Source organism: Psammomys obesus, unplaced genomic scaffold (assembly GCF_907164565.1).
Source record: "Psammomys obesus unplaced genomic scaffold, mPsaObe1.curated_primary_1811, whole genome shotgun sequence".
NCBI classification, from domain to species: domain Eukaryota; kingdom Metazoa; phylum Chordata; class Mammalia; order Rodentia; family Muridae; genus Psammomys; species Psammomys obesus.
The window spans coordinates 20,248,075-20,271,097 of NW_026596095.1; the positions used below are offsets into that span (position 1 = coordinate 20,248,075).

General features: G+C 36.7%; 1 protein-coding gene across 3 annotated transcripts in view; it reads right to left on the reverse strand.

Moving 5' to 3' along the window:
- The window catches only part of Gstcd (glutathione S-transferase C-terminal domain containing), a 98,563-nt gene that overhangs the window by 14,948 nt on the left and 60,592 nt on the right, over positions 1-23,023 (reverse strand). For 2 of the 3 annotated variants that reach the window (XM_055628263.1, XM_055628262.1), the window contains 3 exons: positions 2,462-2,577; positions 2,267-2,311; positions 1,193-1,321 (listed from right to left, as the gene is read on the reverse strand). In XM_055628263.1, coding sequence (XP_055484238.1) covers positions 1,193-1,321; positions 2,267-2,311; positions 2,462-2,577 — 290 coding nt within the window. The remainder of the gene's footprint in view (positions 1-1,192; positions 1,322-2,266; positions 2,312-2,461; positions 2,578-23,023) is intronic. The other variant, XM_055628264.1, reaches the window with a different exon arrangement.

The window sequence follows — 23,023 nt, forward strand, 5'->3', positions numbered from 1 at the left end:
ATAAAGTGTAATTAATAAAAAATTAAAAAAAAAGGATCTAGATTGTACTGGTTCCACAAGGTTCATTAACGTATAAACCATCATTTGTATATGTGCAAGAATATGTAGTAAAGACAAAAATCTACTTATAATACTTATTTCTCCAGTATATAAGAATAAGTATATAAGGGATGGCTTTTTCATATCTATTTGGACATATATTCATATTAAATAAAACCTTTTAAACAAATAAAAGTATTAGCAGACGTTAGACCTTAATGAAGCACAAATCCCACAAGAGTCCAAATCCTGAAGAATAAGTCAGCTATGAGCTGACCTCTTAATTATTCTTACTCTAATTTGGTGTAAGGATTCAAAACTAAAACCACAATACTTGGAGGCTCAAAATAACATGTAGATTATCAACTCTCTGTTAAAGAGTCATGGTATGTACAGGTTATTACCAAGTTAGTTTTCCCTTATGTTTTTTTCAGTTTGTTTTGTTTTGGGTTCTGCTGCTGCTTTTTAAAAATTGCAGACTATGAGACTGACAAGCTTGGTCTCCAAGTGGGTTCCCTAGTAATGGGAAGAGGGACTGTCTCTGACATGAACTCAGTGGCTGGCTCTTTGATCACCTCCCCCTGAGTGGGTGGGGGGAGCACCCTTACCAGGCCACAGAGGAAGACAATGCAGACAGTCCTGATGAGACCTGATAGGCTAGGGTCAGATGGAAGGGGAGGAGGACCTCCCCTATCAGTGGACTTGGAGAGGGGCATGGGAGGAGATGAGGAAGGGATAGTGGGGTAGGGGAGGGTATGAGGGAGGGGGATATAGTTGGGCTACAAAGTGAATAAACTGTGATTAATAAAAAAATTAAAAAAATGCAGACTAAGGCAAGGTAAGCCACTGTCAGGTAAGCCACTCATTCCACTAGTAGCCATGACTCAGCATTTTATCTGTGCTGACACTGTTTTCCACATTCATCACCTTCCAGGGCAGAAGATGAAGTTCTTGTCCAAAGGCTGAGGAGATGTTACCTGTTGTACAACGGCAAAGGGCTATGAATGGAGTAATGTTATGCTACACCCAACAGGGAAAGTACACAAAGCTATGCATTTCTTAGTTTAGGAAAGAATACAAAATTGTTTTCTTTATCTAATCAATAAAATTATTATTTAGCTAATTAGAGAAACTGAAATTATGGAGTACTTACCCCAATGTTAAACATTCCTGTAAAATACTCCATATTTGCTTGAATGAACCAAATATTGCTTAAACCTAGTTCATCACTTCTCTTCTTAGCACGAATTAATGACAATTCCTTGTTTTCTATTAACATAACCTAGATTTCATGCAGAAAAAAAATGCAGTCAACTCAGTAACATAACTCAAGATATTATCACTGAGCATTATTGCTATATTTCATATCTTAACAGAGTAGGACTGTATTTACTAATCCTCTACCCTGTATGACAGTGCACCGGGTACAGAAATGAACAGTCTTGAACTCTTGAAGCTTAGCATGTGATGATAGAAGTGAAAGAATGAGAAGTAACAGTGTTCTGTGTGTTCAGTTAAGACAGACAAGTGAACTAGGAGCTCAGCCTTGATGACTAAGGCAGACTTTCATGGAAAGATAACATAGTAAAGGATGCCTCAAAAATGAACAAAACATAGATGAGGGAACAGCTCAGCCTAAGGAAGATTATGGTGTATCAATATTTAAAGAGACAGAGGTCTGCCAAAAAGGTTGTCACTGACATTTTGAGAACCCCTGCTCTAAGGAAAGACAACAAACCCACCCCAGTCATTTTTCTTTTTTCTACCTATCCATTAGGTCTAGATTTTTTTTTTCAGTCATCACAGTGACTAGAAAGCTCAGACTCTGCCCCAGTTTAAATTATATATATATATATATATATACACATATACATATATATATATATATATATGCTTTTTGTGAATGACATTTTTCTTCAGATAGTTTATGCTAAATGAGGTTCTTGGAAGCATTTCTATTTATGATTGTGTTGAAAATTAAATGAGTTACATAATATTTATTTTATTCAATAATGAAATAGGTATCTATTTTACTTAAACACATACACTTACAAAAATACTGATAACTACTGTGGTCTTTGCCCCAATTAAGACTCTGATTTTAGTAGTTCCAGAGAAAGTATGTGCCACATAGTCGACTTGTTGAGTAAATAATTAGTAGTAAAGGAGTTAAGATTAGGTCAGACATGGCCCCTGAACTGTGAGTAGGTAAACTGTTACACCTCACCTGGCAGGAGGGCAGCATATGCGCAAGAACAATTCCAACATGGCCCTGAAAGTAAAACATTAAGAGTTAATTTGGTCCCCATACCTTTTGTTTATTGTTAGACAATGATGTGAAGTAAAATCATGACCTTGAATGTAATGTAGCAAGGTGTAACGAACTTGGAAATGCTAAAGGCTGAGAGGAGACAAACATTACCCCACCACTGCAGAAATCCACAATTCTGTCGCCAGGTTTGACTTGATTTAGCACCACATAAACAAGGTTGTTTAACTGTTGTTGCTTCCTCAAAGCTCGATCAGTGGACATTTTACCTGGGGAAGATAGGAGAGGAAGAAAACACTTAACACTGTGAAGGAGCAACTAGACAGAATGGGTAGAGCGTTAGAGAAGAGTGTCATATGAACATATGTTCACATGTATACATACACATCAAAGCATGAACTACAAATTCATGTAATTACTGTGAGAGCTAGAAAAGTAGAACTCAGAGATTAGCTCTAATTTTGATGATATTGTTTTAATTACTAGGTACTTGAATGCTTGACCCCAGTTGGAGAAGCTTTTTGGAGAGGTTATGGAGTATTCTGGAGGGCAGCCTTGCTGAAAGAAGTACATCACTGGGAGGTAGGGAAGACTTTACAGCTTAACCCCACTTCCCATTATCTCTCTTTGCTTCCTGTATGCTGATGACAATCTGACCAATCTGTTTCTGTTCCTGCTGTATGCTTCCAGAACCATGAAGGATATTCCCTCTGGAACCAAAAGCAAAAATAAACTGTATCTTCTATAACTTGTTTTTGGTCCTGGAAGTTTATCACTGCAACAGAATAACTAACACTATCCAAGTTTTCTTTCAATAAAGACAAATTCTTCTAAAGAGTACAAGTAACATCTGAAACATAAAATTTGGAATCACAAAAAATTTAATTAATTAGAATACATGTAGAAACTTTAGTCTTCATTGCTCTCACAAATTGTAAAGACTACCAACTCCTACATTTCTTAAATCTCCTTATAAAGTTATAACAAGAATATTTTAATTATTGGCATATCCTTGAACCCTCATCTCTTTTGGTGGGACCCTGAGAAACCAGAGAACATAGATGTCACACAGTCTAAACTGTATCCATGTTACTGTATTCAGAGGGAACATGAACTTTTCCCACATCAAAGCTTCGTTTCCTCATGAATCAGACATTGAAAGTTAATGCAATTAGGGACTAAAGATGGCCATTTTGAAGTATGAAATGCCAGGGGGCCAGCAGTATGAGAACACTGAAACTTCTTTCAAAGCCTTCTTGTGGCATTCCCAAAACATCCTTAGAAAGATGAATCGCACCATTTTTTGTTTTATGTATAAAACATATTCCTATTTTACTTCTTTCTTGTGTTACTAAATTAAATTTAAAAATTAGAAAAATTTTACTAGAAAAAAGAAAATTATAATCTTTACTTTCTTTTTTTGTTTATTATTATTAGTTACATTTTATTAACTCTGTATCCCAGCTGTATCCCGCTCCCTTATTCCCTCCCAATCCCACCCTCTCTCTCTCAGCTTCTCCCTGACCTCCCCACCCCCCAAGGGAGGAGCAGTCCTGCTAGGCCACAGAGGAGGACTTTGCAGCCAGCCCTGAAGATACCTGATAAAACAGGCCAGACGAAAGGGGAGGAGGTCCTCCCCAATCCATGGACTTGGAAAGGAGCAGGGAGAAGCTGAGGGAGGGAGGGTGGGATTGAATATTTACAGGCATATACCATATTGTAAATAAGTTTCTAGTCATATATAAGATATTATATTACAAACATCTTTTTATGTCAGTACCATTGTCTCTGAGCATATAGTTTAATGGTACATAGTATTCCATTGATTATGTATACACTGTGGTTTCAATAACTTGTGTTCTATTTTGATAATACAATCATTATCACACAGCTGAATTTCTACAATTATCAATTATTTACCATGCCTAATCTGAGTTTCAAACATTAAGTGTTTGAAAATCAATCTAGTGACCTCATTTGTGAAGACAGTTTATTGTGTCTTTTTATTATAATCATTTCCTCTAATAATGTAATTATAAACATTAATACACACAATAAACAAACACCCCTGAAGTATTACCCTTCATGAAAACTTTTTATGAAACTTTTTACTCAAGATTTTATCATGGCAATTTTCAAAAACACAGCAAAAATGAAACAACTTAACAGAGAACACTTTTGGACTAGTTTTCACTATTGTAACAAAATACCCAGGACAGGTTACTTATGAAGAAAAAGTTGTTCACTCATCATTTTAGAGGCTCAAAGTCCAACCATGGCAGTACTAGCTGTTATGAGGGGACCATAGCAGATGGCAGAAGAAGAAAACAAATGATGAGGCAGGAAGATCCAGACTCAGGTATCTGGGTTGGGCTGGCTTCTAAAACATTAACAAAACTGAGTTACTGATTGGTTTGCTGTATGTGTCTGTTTGCTTATGCCATGGAATGTTGAAAAGATCAGAGGACTACTAGCTTGGGAGTCAGTTTTCTCACTTTGTCATGTGGGTCTTAGGGATAGAACTTATGTCACCAGGCTTGGCAGCAAGCACCTTTCTTGTCTGACCCAGGCACAGATTTTTATAAAAGCTTTTCTTTAGAACTAGCACATCCTTCCTGGAGCCATAACTCTAATGACCTATGACCTCCTACTAGTAATACCTGCTACAAACATCAAAACTATAGCAGACTCAGTGCCTTTCATGTAGCTTCTACCATTAACAATTCACTATATGTGATGCATTGTTCTCTTGCCTATCTCTCCCTCTAACCATCCTAATTTATCTTACACTTTTTATGGCAACAGAGTTTCTATTTGGAACAACAGAGTAAGAATATGGGAGATGGTTGGTGAGATGGCTTGGTGGGTAAAGATGCTAGCCTCCAAGCCTGACAATGAATTTGATCTTGGGACAGAGTGGTGAAAGAAAGCAACTAACTCTTACATGCTGTCCTCTGAACCCCATGTACACCCCACCAAACACACATACATGCACTCACACAAATAAGAATGAACACAGACACTTAGGTCTTCGCCCTATTTGTAGTGTTTCATAAAAAGAAGTCAAAAGGAATTATCTATTTTGGGTGGGGTAAGAATTACTTGACAAAAAATATTAAAAGGAGTTTCTAGCTCTAAATCCTATAAAGTGCTTCTATCAGAAAATTAAATGGCCTAAATCCCTTACACGTGTATCAATAGCAAGCTCTGCTAAAGACTTGTCTTCCTAAGATGGTCTCTGCAAGTAAACATTTCTATGTCAAAATAAAGGATGAAGAAGAGAGAACGCTTTCCAGATCTGTGTTAAGTGGAGAGACTACTAGGTACACACAGTATTCAAAAAGGTTGAGCTAAAAAAAATGCAGCAGCCAGATGCCTAGAAACTTAAAAAAACTGCCTCCAATAGAACATTCTCTCTTCCCATTTCAGTTTTAAATATTATGATGTTCTTGGAAACATGAACTGGATCTTAAGTATATTCAACAAGATATTAATTTAAAAATCAAGCCCTACTTTGTATTTTTATTCAGTGTCCTTGTGTCTAAAAAATATAAAATGATACTCCTGTAAGTGCAGTGGGAGAAGAAATATTTGAATCCACATGATGTCATGACTCTTCTGCAATGACATCTTTGTATAACTCACATTCAGATGTATTTGATTATTTAGACCATACAATTGCTTTCTGCCTTGCTGCAGAGAGGAAGACAAGGGTTTTAGGTCAAGGAGAAGACTTTCTAAAAAAAACCAAAGCAAGAAACAAAGTGAAAGGCTTGTCGTGGGCCTGGATGCCCACCTGGGTTCAAGTAGTACTCAATGTTTTGTTTCTTGGCCTGAAGCAACAGTGTACCTTGCCTATATAAAAAAGTTCAGAAAATGGTTGGATTAAGCACGTAATCAACTTCACTAAGGATTATTTTGTTGTCTTATTTCCAAAGCATATCTCTAAGCTACAGCACAACCACATTGTATGAATTTAAAAACAAGTGTTCCGAAGAGACTGAAAACTAATGGTTTAGTGGCTTTACTTATTTATTTTCTTTTAGTTTTTCAAAATAGGGTTTCTTTGTATAGCACTGGATTCACTTTGTAGACCAGGTTGGCTTTGAATTCACAGAGATCTGCCTGCCTCTGCCTCCCAAGGGCTGGCATTAAAGGCATGTGCCACCATGGCCTGGCAGTTTAGTGGTTTTAAAAACACACCTTCTCCTTGAGAAACTATAAAATCAGGAAAGCGAAAGCAAAATTACTCAAAAGAGAATGCATCAGTGCACAGCGCCGTTCAAGACAGAGCAGACTGACTGTGGTAAACAGAAGGACAATCATGAATTTTAATGTTTTCCAAAAACAGCCTGTTAGGGAAGTCATTTATCATGCTGAATAGGACAGAGAGTGAAGCCTAGGTCTCCTCCTAGCATAGTTTTGGTTGCCTTGTATGAAGCAGTAACCTATTTGTTCATATGCTGAGGCCAAATCCTCTCAAAAAATGCAAGACACCATATCTATTCTAAGGTGCAACCAGGGGATCTAGGAAGTAGGCATATGTACTGAAGATGAAACTTTAGTACATCAAAAGAAGCTTGCTACATTAAAAGAAGCCTTCATTGAGACCTAGAAAAACAAAAAATTATGACTGAATGAGCTGGGGAGGTGGTGGCTGCTAAGAACACCCAGCTTGTTCAGTTGAAAACCAGAATGAGCTAACATGGGGAGGGGAAGGAAGAGGATTCTGAAACCATAAGCCAACCAGATGCAGAAGGGCACTACTGTTGAATTTGTCCTTCTGTATCCTATATAAAACTCATTGCTTTTAAGAGATAGAATTAGGAAAACAGAATTAATCCGGTAAACCCACTGAGTCATCTGAGCCATGGAGTTGGGAACCATAAATTTCCTAGACTCCCTGTTGGACTTCCTATCTTCCCTAGTGGTACCCTGACATGTTAAATTCTGCCTGTGCATAGTAGTGAATCAGAGTGAACTCTACCCAGAAATCTTTCTCCTTTGTGTAAATACCTTCAAGGCTCCTCTCTGCCTTCAAACGAAATACCAAGCAAGCAAGCAAGCAAGCAAGCAAGCAAGCAAGCAAGCAACCAAAAACCTTACCTCTTGGTAAAAAAGGAAAGTCTTTAATAACTGGGGTCCTCAAAAACTAGCCATCTTCACCTCTGCTATTTCTGATGCATCCTCATGTTCTAGCCTTATCACACTTCACCAGTTATGCCAGTCCCTTTAAGCTATTTCCTTTTGTTTTTAAGTTTATTTGCTTCCCTTAGTACTACAGGAACCTTACTCATCCCTCATTCCAGACTATAAACATTTAAAAGGCAACAATGAAAAGGTTATTTTAAAAACTTTTTTGCCAGTATTTAAAATAACTAGGACTCTCTACTATAAATTATTGCCATTAACAAGTGAAAAATATATGATAGCTAGTCATAACTTAGTTTAATAATAACCCCAAAATAGATATTAGTAAAAACTGCTTCTGTCTCTGAAATATAAATGGTTCCTCCTACAACTGCATAGACTTAGTTTCAATTGAATGGAAAGAGTATTAGGAGAATGATGGGCATGTAATAGATATATGATAATGAGTTTCTTAAATGAATGATAAATGCTTGAAATTATATTTCATTTCAATGTGCAAAATTTTACAGGTTCTATGTGTGAAAAAGTTAGATAGCAATGCTCTGATTCTATTTATTGAAACAGTAAAATCAATTATGGAACTGTCTTAAGTAGAACAACAACAACAACAACAACAACAACAACAAAAAAAAAAAAACCATGAGAAAACTCCTGTGAGAGAATAAGAAAGTAACACTTTCATTTTGTAGATAACATGCCAAAGTTACTAAGACTTTAAATTTTAAATGGTCCTTTGGGTTAAAAAGGATTTTCAGGCTAACATCACTAATCCTCCTGAACACACAGATCCCAGTGCCCATATTCTTGCAGGAGTAGGTACTTATTAATTGTCTCATACCTCTATGCTCATTTGCACACCCTATGGTTCAGTCTATGAAATCATTAACCATCATAGTGTCACGGTATCTTCACTAGTGTAATTTTACTGCATACAAGGTTAGAACATTCAACAATTATTACCACAAAAGACAGAAATGGAAATTCATAATCTCAAAAGAGGCCACTTTATACTTGCTAGGTGAGTGACGCCTGCATTAAGACCACTCAACACACAGGTCAGGCAACAACACGGCCTGCACGGAACTGTTGCAGAAAATGCTGGGGATACTAGCATGTTTAATGCATTTCTGCCTCAATGAATGTATACATTTGTTTACCTCCTATAGGATACCCCAACAGAGCTTATGAAATTTATTTTGTTAAACATGCTGTATAACATATTTAAAGGAGAGTTAACAATGGCAAACAATGCATATATCTAAGTGTCTAAAATGAGTGGTAACACTTCGTGCTGCTGGGGTCTAGTGAGCACTTGCACATTTAATATACCATTACTTTGAAACTCTCTCAGGTTGCTGGTGTGGATGATATTTTCCATATTTTACAAATGGGGACACACACATTCTACAGGACAATTAGCACTTGCTTAACGTCAGAGGTTGAAAGTGGCACTCAATGAAGGGCTCTGAACATCAGTTTCGATCTTCTTCCCAACATCACATGTTATTTCCTAAATGAATGAAAGACTGTTAGAGCTCAGTGCTTTATTACCTTTTCTTATGTGGAAGAGCTCAAGAAAATGAGATATGTTTCTCAGAGAAAGTTGGTAATTTCTCTAGAAATTACATATTAGGGAGAAATTTAATTCTTCAGAATCAGTTATAAAGTGTATTTTATTTCAGTTTTCCTTCTACATAAAAATTCATCCAGCAAACTTAACAGGAAAAAGGCTCAGTTTGTGTTATAAAAGTCAGTTTTGGAATAAGGCATTAGGGGCCCCATAAATCACACCATTTAATTGACCTTGCAGTGTCACCCTTTCCAAAAGACCTATTTCTCCACCTTGAGACTTTAGTAACCTTTTGGATTTTATAGAAAATGACACAGGAGGTTGAGCAATCAATTTGTGGCAAAATCGGATTATTTAGAAGAAAAGAAATGAAAATAGATTGAGAAGATCTTCAATGGGACAGTACTGCGAATACAGACTAAAAATAGCGTGCACCCCTGACCTTTCCAGATCCAACTCTATGTTGTCTTTTTAAAAAAGCTGATAGTAAGAACGTTTATGCATACTGGGTGAGATGGGAAAAAAGCTGAACAAAGTACAGACATATTACTTGCCAAATCAAAGCTTCACTTTGTTTACAGAAGAGCTGAAAGTGACTAATGGAAAACTTAAAACCTACTTCTGCCATTATTACTGAGATAAATAAAACATTCTGATTGTAGAATACTACATCTAGAGTTAATTGAATGCATACATTTTCATTTCATTCTAATGTACTTATATAAAAATAAATATTATTAACCTGTAGTATTTATTCTTAAGACCACAGTATCTTTCAAGTTGTTCACAAGACCAAAACTCTTAGAACTAAAAGGGTAACTTTGGAAAACAGTTGCTCATTTTTCGCTTTAGGATACATAGGATACCCTCATATTCTAGCCTCATCACACTTCATTAGCCATGTGAGTCCATGAAAAACTTAGGACACTGAATTGAAATGTAATTTAAAGCATTTAATCATTCATTTAAAACGGACTATTTCTAACAGGATCTCAAGGGCAGGCTGTTTGACACCCCCCCCCCCAGGGGAGGAGCAGTCTGTTAGGCCACAGAGGAGGACTTTGCAGCCAGCCCTGAAGATACCTGATAAAACAGGGTCAGATGAAAGGGGAGGAGGTCCTCCCCTATCAGTGGACTTGGAAAGGGGCAGGGAGGAGACCAGGGAGGGAATGAGGGAGCGGGATACAGCTGGGACACAGAGTTAACAAAATGTAACTAAAAAGGAAAAAAATAATAATAAAAAAGAAAAAAAAACTTAATATATGCCTGTAGAGTTAACAACAGGAAGATATCTTAGCTAACTTTTTGAGACCAATCAAACAATTCTTTCACAGCTTCCAATTTGTAATTAGAAATAATTAGATTAAATGGTATTCTGGTGACCCCAAGTGGAAGTGCTAACTTTCTCAGAATCCAGTGATTTTTTTTTTTTTTTTGAAAAATTAAACTGACTGGTGGAGTGATTTAGATTAGGTGGGAAAGCTCTCAATGAACACGTAACCAAACTGAGTTCTGAATAATGAGAAATAGCCAGAAACAGGAAATAAGAAAGATGAGCTAAATTCATGGGGAGATGTAGATCCAAGTCCTTAGATGGAAAGGCCAGTCAAAAGTTACCTTGGTGTTACTGTATGTAAAGAACGTGCTCTTTTTTGGACCGTGGAGTTAAATAAATACTGCTTATATGTCTTCACTGATTAGACTTTTAGAAAAGATTTAATTTTGGAGCTAGAATTATAATTAGTTGTTACTCTACTTTAGATGTTGGGAATGAATATTGGTCTTATGGAGGATTAAAAAGTGCTCTTAACCACAGAAGCATCTTTCCAGCTCCATAAACTACATTTTCTAACCATATTCTTATTACATTTTTCTATCTATTGGTGACCTAAAATAAATCATGGACAAAACGTAAAATTATTTATCTTACATTATAATATTTGTTTCCTTTCTGGTAGTCCATTTCATTAACAGAAGAATGGCCTGCAATAGTCTTCTAAGTAAAACCTGCCCTATATTTTCATCCTTGCACGGCCATTCTTTCTATACTTTTGGGGTATCATTACCTGGTCCTGCCACTTCTTTACTCTCACATACTTACTATTTTTCTGATGAGGTGGAATGATCACTTATTTTCTAAACTCAGCACATTTACCATGTTTTAAGTGTTAAACGTGGTATTTGTTTTGTCATGAATATCAATATTATAAGTCACTAATGGAAAACTAGTCTCTGAAGGTAATAAGAGACCAAAGACTGGGGAGATGGCTCAGTTTAAGAGCACTTGCTGCTTTTGTAGAGGACCTAAGTTCCCAGTACCAAATGGTAGCTAAAAACTATCCTTAACTATAGTTCCAGAAGACAGGGTAACCTTTTCTACTTTCATTGGGCAGTAGGCGTGCGCACAGTGCACATATGTACATGCAGAAAACACTAATATAAAATTTAGAAATCTTTTTAAAAAGGCATTAAGAGGTATCAAACAGAAAAAAGTAGAGTTTTACCATGAGGCTGATTTAAGAAATGCATGTATAGTCTCATTGAATTCATTTTGCCAAGGTTTCATTTAATCATAGTAAACTGTAGCTTAAAACATCAAATAAAAAGTTCCAGAAAGAAGCAATTCGTAAGTTTTAAATGACAAAATTTCATGCCACACTGGTTTGTCTTACTTAGAACAGGAATTGTAATTTTGCTCAAAGTATCTACTGTAGCTCTTTACCTGCCCTTTAATAGTCACCTCATTTGTCAGATACCCTGTCAAGTTATCATACCTGAGTTCATAACTTATTTTACTTAGCAATGACCATAAAGAGCTACTATTGGTTGCTTCCTGATGGCAAGGCCCTACTACTAAATGTAACAACCATATACATTTTATTGAACACGGAGAAGTTGAGCTGGCATCTCACTAGAGCCTTCACCCGTACTGGCTAGTGTTCATAATACTGCAAGGTACACCACATGCTTCTAGAGGAGAAGAGTAAACACCAACCTTGCTACAAACTTTGATCTACCATGGTGTCCTGCATGCATGATATGCTGGTGCAACAGTGGCACAAAAGTTATGGAAGTAACCAAACAATACCTAATTGGATTTAAGGCCCATTGCTCAGATGGCCAAGAATTTGAGAATAGAGACCCCATGGACCTAGGGAAAAACCAAATACTGTCGTTCAGCAAAAGAAACATAGCCACATGATATGTCTATAGATCATAGCCCCACTCAGCCATCATCAGAGAAGTTTTCTCCTATAGAATATGGGAACTAAGACAGAAACTCATGTCTAGACAATGTGCTGAGAATGAGAAATCTTGGAACATCTAGTCATAAACTGGATGTCTTCATCAAATCCTTTCCTCTAGGGCTCAGGGAATTTAGCAGAACAGGAACTGCAAAGATTTTAAGAGCCAGAGATGATGATACCAAGAAAACAGTGTTTCCAGATACAACAGGACAAATGTACATCTGAACTCACAGAGATGGAAGCAGCATGCCCAAGGACTCAGAGATCCAAACTAGAGTGCATCCCTGCCCTGAGATGGGATGGTAGACACAAGCTCCCATATGCAACCAAGAAGCTATCTCAGTTTTCAACCACCAACACAGGAAGACTTAGTTTCACCAAGGGAGTTCCACTGGGTATACAAACTGCCAGAGTAGGAGGTTCTATGAGCAGCAACAGTCAGCAGTAGATGGCCAATACAAAATCAACACAAAGGTATTTTTGAGGAGTTATATTTTTGTCCATATTGCTTTGTTTTGTCATTTTAAAAAACCTTACTGGTCTTTTGCATATATATATATATATATATAACGGTTTCCAATTTTAAGATTTCAAGGTTTTTTTTGTGTGTGTCTGAGTTTTTCATGCTCTTTCGCAGTTTGTTTTTCTTCTTTTTGTTTGTTTTGTTTTATTCTTGCTGTCTTTTATATTTTCTTGTTTTCTAAGAAAAGAGGAAGTAGGAAGGATCTGGGAGGAGACGAAGGAAGGTAATCTGTGATCAGAATATATTGTATGAAAATAATTTTTATTTTCAATAAAAATTAAAGAAAAAGTCAAATGTTACTAATTTCAGTATTTCTCCTTAGTGACTATTACATACTTAGTAATTTTTAAATATATTATAAAATTCTAAAATTATAGTGCTCACCATATCCAATATAATTCTTCATGTTTAAAAAATAGATTGCTCAGGAGAACTATTTATGATAACATAATGCTTACTATTTAACATTTCTAAATATCCAGTGAAAAATAAAACTTAAATAACTTAAAATCATTTTTAAAATCTGTCATCTGATATTATAAATATAGCATGAGAGCATAAAGTCATTTGTATGCATACCCACATATCTATACACAAACAGAACAGGCATAGGAATATCTTTAGTCTTAAACACAGATAGTATTTTGGTGACTGCTAAGAACTTCTAAAATGAGATTTGCAGTCTTACATACTTCTGGTTCTTTATTTCCACAGAGAAGCCAGATAAACAGAAGATAAAACAGCAGAAACATGGCAGTTAGTCAAAAATTTTTGTCAGCTTCCATTATTTTAATCTTACAAATCTGTGATTAGTTTTCACTTTCAAGTAAAAGGGAAAAGGCAGAACTTCCTTCCTTCATAGCCAATACAAAACAAGCATTATGCAATAGTGCAAAATAAATATTATGATGACACTTTAAAAATTAATAAATTAATGACTTATGTAAAAGTTTGAATTTTCATTTATAATAAGAGGCAAAAACTCTAAGTTAGTATACAAGAGTCCTGATTGCCTTTTAAGGTCTTGTAACCAAGCAGTGAGAAAAAACAGATTTGATTAAGAGTAAGAAGTGAAACTATAAATAACTTAGCATTTACACAACCCATAACAACACTTTTTTTTTTTTTTGCGAACTTGTACAATTTGAAAAATTGCAAGCAATGTTTCATGAGGAAACCATCAATTATAAAGTTAAAAGACTTGTTGGAAGAGGGATGAAGGCTCATTTCTTTACTTCATTGTTCTGGACAGTTTTGTCATCTTGACATAAGCTAAAGTCATCTGAGAGGAGGGAACCACAACTGAGAAAAATGCCTCCATAAGACTGGACTAACCACAAGCCTGCAGGGCATTTTCTTAATTAGTGATTGATACTGGGGGAGAGGGTGGAAGGCAGCCCACTGTGAGTGGAGCCCTCCCTAAGGCTGATGGTCCTGGGTTCTATAAGAAAGCAGGCTGATCAGGCCATGATAAGCAAGCAAATAAGCAGCATGCCTCTGTGGTCTCTGCATCAGCTCCTGCCTCCAGATTCCTGCTCTGTTTGAGTTCCTCAATGATGAACAGTTCTGTGAATGTGTAAGCCAAATAAGCTCTTTTCTCCCCAAGTTGTTTTGGTCATGGTGTTTCATCACTGCAGTAGAAATCCTACTGCTAGGACAAACATTAAGAGAAGAAGACTAAGAAGAATTCAAACCACTAATTCAACAGACATTTGGGATATGGAGTATGCAAACCTCATAATCTACAGGGAAGCTTTGGATTTTACTTCAAATTAGATGCATTTGGTAATAATTTTGATAGAGATTTAAAAGAGTTCTGTAGGAAAGCAAGAGGAGAAGAAGGGAACTAGAAACAATGTTGAATACTATAAAACCTGGCTTGATAGTTTTTTTCCAGTAGGGTCCTGGAAGACACTAGTGCTTAGAGTAATGGAGACAGAGGCAGTGTCAGCCCATGAGGCTTGAGAGAGGAACAAGGCTTCTATTAGTAACCAGAATAGAGTCCATTCAAGTGAGATTTTGGAAAAGAATCTTGTCTGTATTTTCCCCATGTCTTTATACCTTACATAGGTTAAATTAAAAAGTAATGTCTTCAGGGCTGGAGAAATGTCTCAGTCGTTAAGAGCAATGGCTGTTCTTGCAGAGGACTCAGGTTTAATTCACAGCTCTGACATGATGGATCAAAGCCATCCATAACCCCAGCTTCAGAGAACTGGATGACCTCCTTTGGCCTCCTCAGGCACCCGGCATGTACATAGTGCACATACATATAGACACATACATACAGGCAAAACACTCATACACATAAAATAAAAATACATCTTTGAAAAATAAAGTAATGTTACTTGGCCTTTTTCCCTTGCAGCCTTTAGTATTTTTTTTTTTCTGTGTACTTACTGTATTGATTATTATGTGGCAGGAGAATTTTCTTTTCTGGTATAGTTTATTAGGTGTTGTGTAGGCCTCTTGTATGCTTATAGGCTTCTCCTTTAAATTCAGGAAATTTTCTTCTATGATTTTGTTCAAAATATTTTCTGGGCCTTGGAGATGGCAATCTTCTTTTTCCTCTATTCCTATTATTCTTAGAATAATAGATTTTGTCTTTTCATGTCGTCTTGGATTTCTTGGATGGTTTGTGTCAGGAATTTTTTAGATTCAACATTTTCTTTGAGGATACATCGATTTCTTCCATTGTATCTTCTACACCTGAAATTATTTCATCCATCTCTTGTAGTCTGTTGGTTATACTTACCTGTGTAGTTCCTGTTTTCTTCCCTAAGTTCTTCTCCATGATTTCCTCCATTTGTGTTTTCTTTAATTTTTCCAATTCTATCTTCAGATCTTGAACTGTTTTGTTGATTTCCTTCACCTGTCTGACTGTATTTTCCTTCAATTCCTTCACCTGTTTGTTTGAACATTCCTCTGTTTCTTTTATTTCTTCAGTGATTTAATTATTTCCTCTCTGAAGGCCACAAACTGTTTGGCTTCATCTTCCTATATTTCTTTACGGATGGCCATACTCTGTTTGACTTTATCATCCTCTATTTCTTTACGTATAGCCATAATCTGTTTGACTTTATCTTCCTCTATTTCTTTATGCATTTTATTTGTTTCCTCCATTATCCTCTTCATAAGCATAGATGTAATGTCATCTTCTTGAATTTCACTTATGATAGGGTGTCCAGGGCTACTTGCCCCGGATAACTAGATTCTGGAGATTCCATATTGCTTTGGCTTTTGTTGGTTGTCCTTTTATATTGGCCTCTACCCATCTGGCTGTTTCAGGTATTGTCTGTTAGTTTCTGGTGCCTGTTGGAATCCTGGGGTGGTGAGAATCCCCTTGGCAGGAAGATGGTTGTTCATGAAGGAGGCCTCCTCAGCTTGTTAATATGGTCACCGAATGGCCAGTGCTTCTCAGGAGTTGCCACAGCTCACCTTTGGCATACAAACCTGTGTGTTAACTGTGGTTGTAGGTAGCCAAGTGGGCTCTCCTCTCACCAGAAGAAGTCTTGGAGGACCCATCAGAATGACACCTGACTTCTCAACAAAGACTATGAAAGTCAGAAGGGCCTGGATGGATATCATGCTACAAGAGCACAGATGTCACCCCAGCGTACTACACCCAGTAAAACTCTCCATCATCAAAGATGGAGAAAACAAGATATTCGACAACAACAACAAAATTATAAACAATACCTACCCCAAAATCCAGCATTACAGAAGATACTAGAAGGAAAAATACAACCCAGGAAAGCTAGCTACAGACAGGAAAACCCAGGAAACAAATAACTTCACCATAGCAAAACTAAAAGTAGCCAAGCATACAAACATACTACCAAAACCAACAGCAAAATTAAAGGATCTAACAGTCACTGGTCATTAATCTCTCTCAACAACAATGGACTCAACTCTCCAATAAAAAGACACAGACTAACAAAATAGATGCATAAACAGGACCCAACAATCTGTTGTATACAAGAAACACACCTAAGTTACAAAGATAAGATAATAACTGAGAGTAAAGGGCTGGAAGACGGTTTTCCAAGCAAATGGACCCAAAGAGCAAGCAGGACTAGCCATTGTAATATCTAATAAAATAGACTTTCAACCAAAATTAATAAAAAGAGATGGGAAGGTCACTTCATACTCATCAAAGGAAAATTCCACCAAGACATGACAATTCTGAACATCTATGCCCCAAATACAAGAGCACCCACATTGTAAAGGAAACATCAATAAAAATCAAACCACACGTAAGTCCCCACACAATAATAGTGGGATACTTCAACACCCCACTCTCAACAAAGGACAGGTCAACAAAACAAATTAAACAAAGAAACAATGACTCTAATAGAGAGAATGAATCAAATGGACCTAACAGACATCTACAGAACATTTCACCCAAACACAAAAGAATTTACCTTCTTCTCAGCACCTCATGGAACCTTCTCCAAAATAGACCATATTGTTGGTCACAAAGCAAGCCTCAACAGATACAAGAAAATTAAAATAATCCCTTGTATCCTCTCTGACCACCATGGACTAAGGCTGTATCTCAACAACAACAGAAATAGCAAAAAGCCTACACACACATGGAAACTGAACAACTTTCTACTAAATGACAGCTGGGTCAGAGAAGAAATAAAGAAAGAAATTAAAGACTTCCTAGAAAATAAAGACTTCCATGAAAATGAAAGCACAACATACCAAAACTTATGCGACATAATGAAAGCAGTGCTAAGAGGAAAGTTCATAGCACTAAGTGCCTTCAAGAAATTTGAAACAACTCATTCAAGCAATTTAATGGCTCACCTGAAAGCACTAGGAAAAAAAGTAGATACTCCCAAGAGGATTAGACAGCTGGAAATAATCAAACTCAGGGCTGAAATCAATCAATTAGAAACAAATAAAACAATTCAAAGAATCAATGAAACTAAGAGCTTATTCTTTGAGAAAATCAACAAGATAGACAAACCCTTAGGAAAAAAAATAACTAAAAGGCAGAGAGACACTATCCAAATCAACAAAATCAGAAATGAAAAGGTGGACATGACAACAGATACTGAGGAAATGCAAACATTTATGAAGTCTTACTTCAAAAGCCTATATGGCACAAAATTTGAAAATCTAAATAAAATGGACAATTTTCTTGATGAATTCCACTTAGCAATGTTGAATCAAGATCAGGTAAATAAATTAAATAGTCCTATCTCTCCTATGGAAATAGTGGCTGTCATCAAAAGTCTCCCATCCAAAAAAAGCCAGATGGTTTCAGCTCAGAATTCTATCAGATATTCAAAGAGCTAACTCCAATTCTCTTCAAACTATTCCACAAAATAGAAACAGAAGGAACATTACCAAACTCATTCTATGAAGCCACAGTCACCTTGATACCTAAACCTCACAAAGACCCAACAAAGAAAGAGAACTTCAGACCTATCTCTCTTATGAACATTGACACAAAAATACTAAAAAAAAAAAAAAAAAAAAAAAAAAAAAAAAAAAAAAAAAATACTTGCAAACCAAATCCAAGAACACATCAAAGATATCATCTACTATGACCAAGCAGGCTTTATCCCAGTTAGGCAGGGGTGGTTCAATATAATGTAATCCGCCATATAAACAAACTGAAAGAAAAAGAACATGATAATCTCTTTAGATGCTGAAAAAGCATTTGATAAAATCCAACATTTGTTTATTTTTTAAAGTCCAGGAGAGATCACGGATACAAGGCACTTACCTAAATATAGTAAAGGCAATATACAGCAAACTTATAGCCAACATGAAACTAAATGGAGAGAAACTTAAATCAATCCCACTAAAATCAGGGACGAGGCAAGGCTGCCCACTCTCTCCATATCTCTTTATCGTAGCTCTTGAAGTCCTTGCTAGAGCAACAAGATAATTAAAGGAGATTAAGGCGATTCATTTTGGAAAGGAAGAAGTCAAGTATCACTATTTGAAAATGATATGATAGTATACATGAGTAACCCAAAGAACTCTACCAGGAAACCCCTACAGCTGATAATGTCTTCAGCCAAGTGGCTGGATACAAAATTAACTCAAAAAAAAAAAAATCAGTAGCCTTCCTGTATACAAAAGACAAAAGTGCTGAGCAAGAAATTAGGAAAACAACACCCTTTACTATAGCCACAAAGGGCATAAAATACCTTGTTGTAACTCTAACCAAGCAAGTCAAAGACTTGTATGAAAAAAACTTCCAGTCTCTGAAGAAAGAAACAGAAGAAGATATCAGAAGATGGAAAGATCTCCCATGCTCATGACTAGGCAGGATTAGCATAGTAAAAATGGACATTTTAACAAAAGCAATTTACAGAGTCAGTGCAATTCCCATCAAATTACCAACACAATTCTTTAAAGACCTTGACAGAAAAATTCTCAACTTCATATGGAATAACAAGAAACCCAGAATCGCTAAAACAATTCTCTACAATAAAAGTTCTTCTGGAGGTATCTCCATCCCTGATCTCAAGCTGTGCTATAGAGAAACAGTAATAAAAACTGCATGGTACTGGCATAGAAACAGGCAGGTGGATCAATGGAATTGAATAGAAGACCCAGAAATAAACCCACACACTTATGTACATCTGAATTTGACAAAACTGACAAAACCATATAATGGAAAAAGATAGAATCTTCAACAAACGGTGGTGGTCTATGGATATCTACATGTAGAAAATGCAAATAGATCTATACTTATCACCCTGCACAAAACTAAAGTCCAAGTGGATAAAAGATCTCAACAAAACCAGACACACTAAACATGTTAGAAGAAAAAGTGGGGAAGAGCCTTGAACTCATTGGCACAGGAGAAAACTTCCTGAACAGAAAACCCACAGCACAGCACATCAATAAGTGTGACCTCATGAAACTGAAAAGCTTTTGTAAAGCAAAGGACACTGTCATCAGAACAAAACAACAGCCTGCAGATTGAAAAAGGATCTTCACTCACTCTATATCTGACAGAAGGCTAATACCAGAATATATAAAGAACTCAAGAAATTAAAAAGCAACAAATCAAATAATCCAACTAAAAAATAGGGAACAGAGCTAAACAGAGACTTCTCAATAGAGGAATATCAAATGGCAGAGAAAGACTTAAAGAAAAGCTCAATGTCCTTAGTCATTAGGGAAATGCAAATCAAAATGACCCTGAGATTTCACTTTACACCTATAAGAATGGCTAAAATAAAAAAAACACAAGTGACAATACATACTGGAAAGGATGAGGAGAAAGGGGAACCTTCCTCCATTGCTGGGGTGAATGTAAACTTGTACAACCACTTTGGAAATCAATCTGGTGCTTTCTCAGAAAATTAGGAATAGTGCTACCTCAAAATCCAGCTATACCACTCCTATGCATATATCCAAAATATGCTCAAGTACACAAGGACATTTGCTCAACCATGTTAGTAGTAGCTTTATTCATGATAGCCAGAATCTGGAAACAACCCAGATGTCCCTCAACTGAGGAATGGATACAGAAATTGTGGTACATTTATACAATGGAATACTATTCAGCAATTAAAATCAAGGAAATCATGAAGTTTGCAGACAAATGGTGGGAACTAGAAAAGATCATCCTGAGTAAGGTATCCCAGAAGCAGAAAGACACAAACGGTAAAATATACACTTATAAGCGGATATTAGACATATAATATAGGCTAATCATACTAAAATCTGTACAGCTAAAGAAGATAAGCAAGAAAAAGGACCCTGGGTAAGATGCTCAATCCTCATTTAGAAAGGCAAAGGGGATAGACCTCAGAAATGGAGAAAACAGGGAACAGGACAGGAGCCTACCACAGAGGGCCTCTGAAAGACTACCCAGCTGGGTATTAAAGCAGAGGCTGAGGCTCATAACTAAACTTTGGGCAGATTGCAGGGAATCTTATGAAAGAAGGGGAGATAGAAAGACCTGGACAGGACAGGAGCTCCACAAGGAGAGCAACAGAATCAAAAAATCTAGGCAAAGGGGTCTCTTCTGAGACTGATACTCCAACCAAGGACGATGAATGGAGATAATCTAGAACCCCTGCACAGATGTAGCCCATGGCAGCTCAGTGTCCAAGTGGCTCTCCTAGTAAGAGGAACAGGGGCTGTCTGTGACATGAACTTAGTGGTTGGTTCTTTGATCACCTCTCCCAGAGGTGTGTGTCAATGGCACAGGGGAAGACAATGCACCAGTCCTGATGAGACCTGATAGACCTGATAGAGGAAGGGCAGGATTGGGAGGAGCCAATGAAGGGGGCTACAGCTGGGTTACAAAATGAATCAATTGTAAGAAATTAAAAAAAAAGTTAAGAAAAGGGAAAACAAAGAAATGTGCTCAGCTGTTTGCCAGAGAAGCGCTTGCTTTGCACTAAGGAGAGAGGAACGTAGCTGTCAGGGCAAGGCCCCACCCAGGTAATTGGTGAAAGGTAAGAGCCTCCCTTTTCACATGGGAAATTGTAGTGGCATGGTCTGGTGCTTTGTATTCGATCGTTAATTAGTTTGTCCCCAGAGGTCTGCTTACTACCTTTATTATTATTTTTTAATTAATTACACTTTATTCACTTTGTATCCCCCCCATTGCTTACTACCTTTTATAAACAGACACTCACATACCCCAAAATGACATTTGTAATCCTTACCTCTAAGTGATCCCTGATTGGCTGAAAAAATGCCTACATCTGTGGGCAAGGCAGAATGAGGTAGGCATGGCCAAAGCTGGAGGCTTTGAGGACAGAAGAATCATAGGAAAGAAAGACAGGTACAGGAAGAAAAGAAGTCAAGTCACTGAGAGTTAGCATTGAGAGAACCACGTGGCCTGGAGGAATTTACTCTGGATTACTTTGGAGAGAAACAACCCAGATGGAAAGCATGTGCAAGTATTACACAGCTATCAGATGGAGACTATCCCAGACAGGAATGTTTAGAGCAATGGCATGGGATGTGGGGCTGGATGGTAACCAAGGTAGCTTTAGGGAGTTTACATCTGTGCCACAACAGGTAAAATAAGGCTTATCTAAATGGTAGTGGCCTAATAATAACTACAGGCATTTAATAATAAGCATTATTAGCACTTATATTTTCTACAACAAAAATATATATGCATATATATATTCTGTGACATATGTGTTAAGTATGTAGTTTATTTAGTTTTTATTATTTTGTAAGGATGAGTATTAAAGAGGTGTGTTCATGGGATGGTGGAGGGTTGTGGTTAAGGGAAGTAACAGGATTTTTAAGCTGCAAGGTCCACTAGTGTTTTTATTACTTGATATACATGACTGAGATAAAAACTAAGGACAACTACTGAAAGTTGAGAGGATAAGACATAGTGGACAGTGAAAGACTGTACTTAAATAGGAATATGACCAGAGGGCCAATATGTGTGGAGACTGAGGCACGTATGTTGGTTCCTGACAGAAGCATACAGAAACTCTTATTGTGAAGTGAGAGAGGAAAGGAGAGGAAGTATTGAAAGTTTGAAGAGAGCTAATATAAAGTTACATAATTGAACTGACATGGCCAATCTATGCGTAATAATCATTACTAAGGACTCATTTCCATAAACAAAGATTGGTTTAATGATAAAGATGGAGGAAACCTTAGAATTCATTTATTCAAAACAGTTATTTTATAATAAACAAAAATTAAGACATGAATTCCTTAATGATTAACAGTTTTGTGAAGAGGAAAAATCATGTGAAAATGAAGAATGTACTCAAGTGACCAAGCATAAAAATAACACTAAGGATCTCACTTGTATACTGGAATTCTGTAATAGGTACACTATCCACTGTTTCCTCAGTACCCCCAATTGCTTATATAAAACCACATAAAAGTATGTATTGAACCTCTACTGTATAGAAGGGGCTCCAAAGTCTATTTACTGTGGTCTTTCCATAAACAGCTAAACAGGATGCTGGTAATGATGTTATCTGAGTCATACTCTAAAAGATTCTCAGTGAAACTGAAAACGATACCTTATCCCACTCTACACTAATTATGTACTGGTGTGTATCGAGTAGATTTTCTGGTATATTCATTGACACAAACACTTCAGTTAGACTAAAGCCAGTAAGAAAGCCTGAAGAGCACAATGCTGACAATGCCAGATGTTGAGAACAGAAATGAGTGAAAAAAGAAAAGAAGAAATACATGAGGAAACTGAGGTATTGATGAAGCAAATGGGACTCAATGCTGACAGATATTAA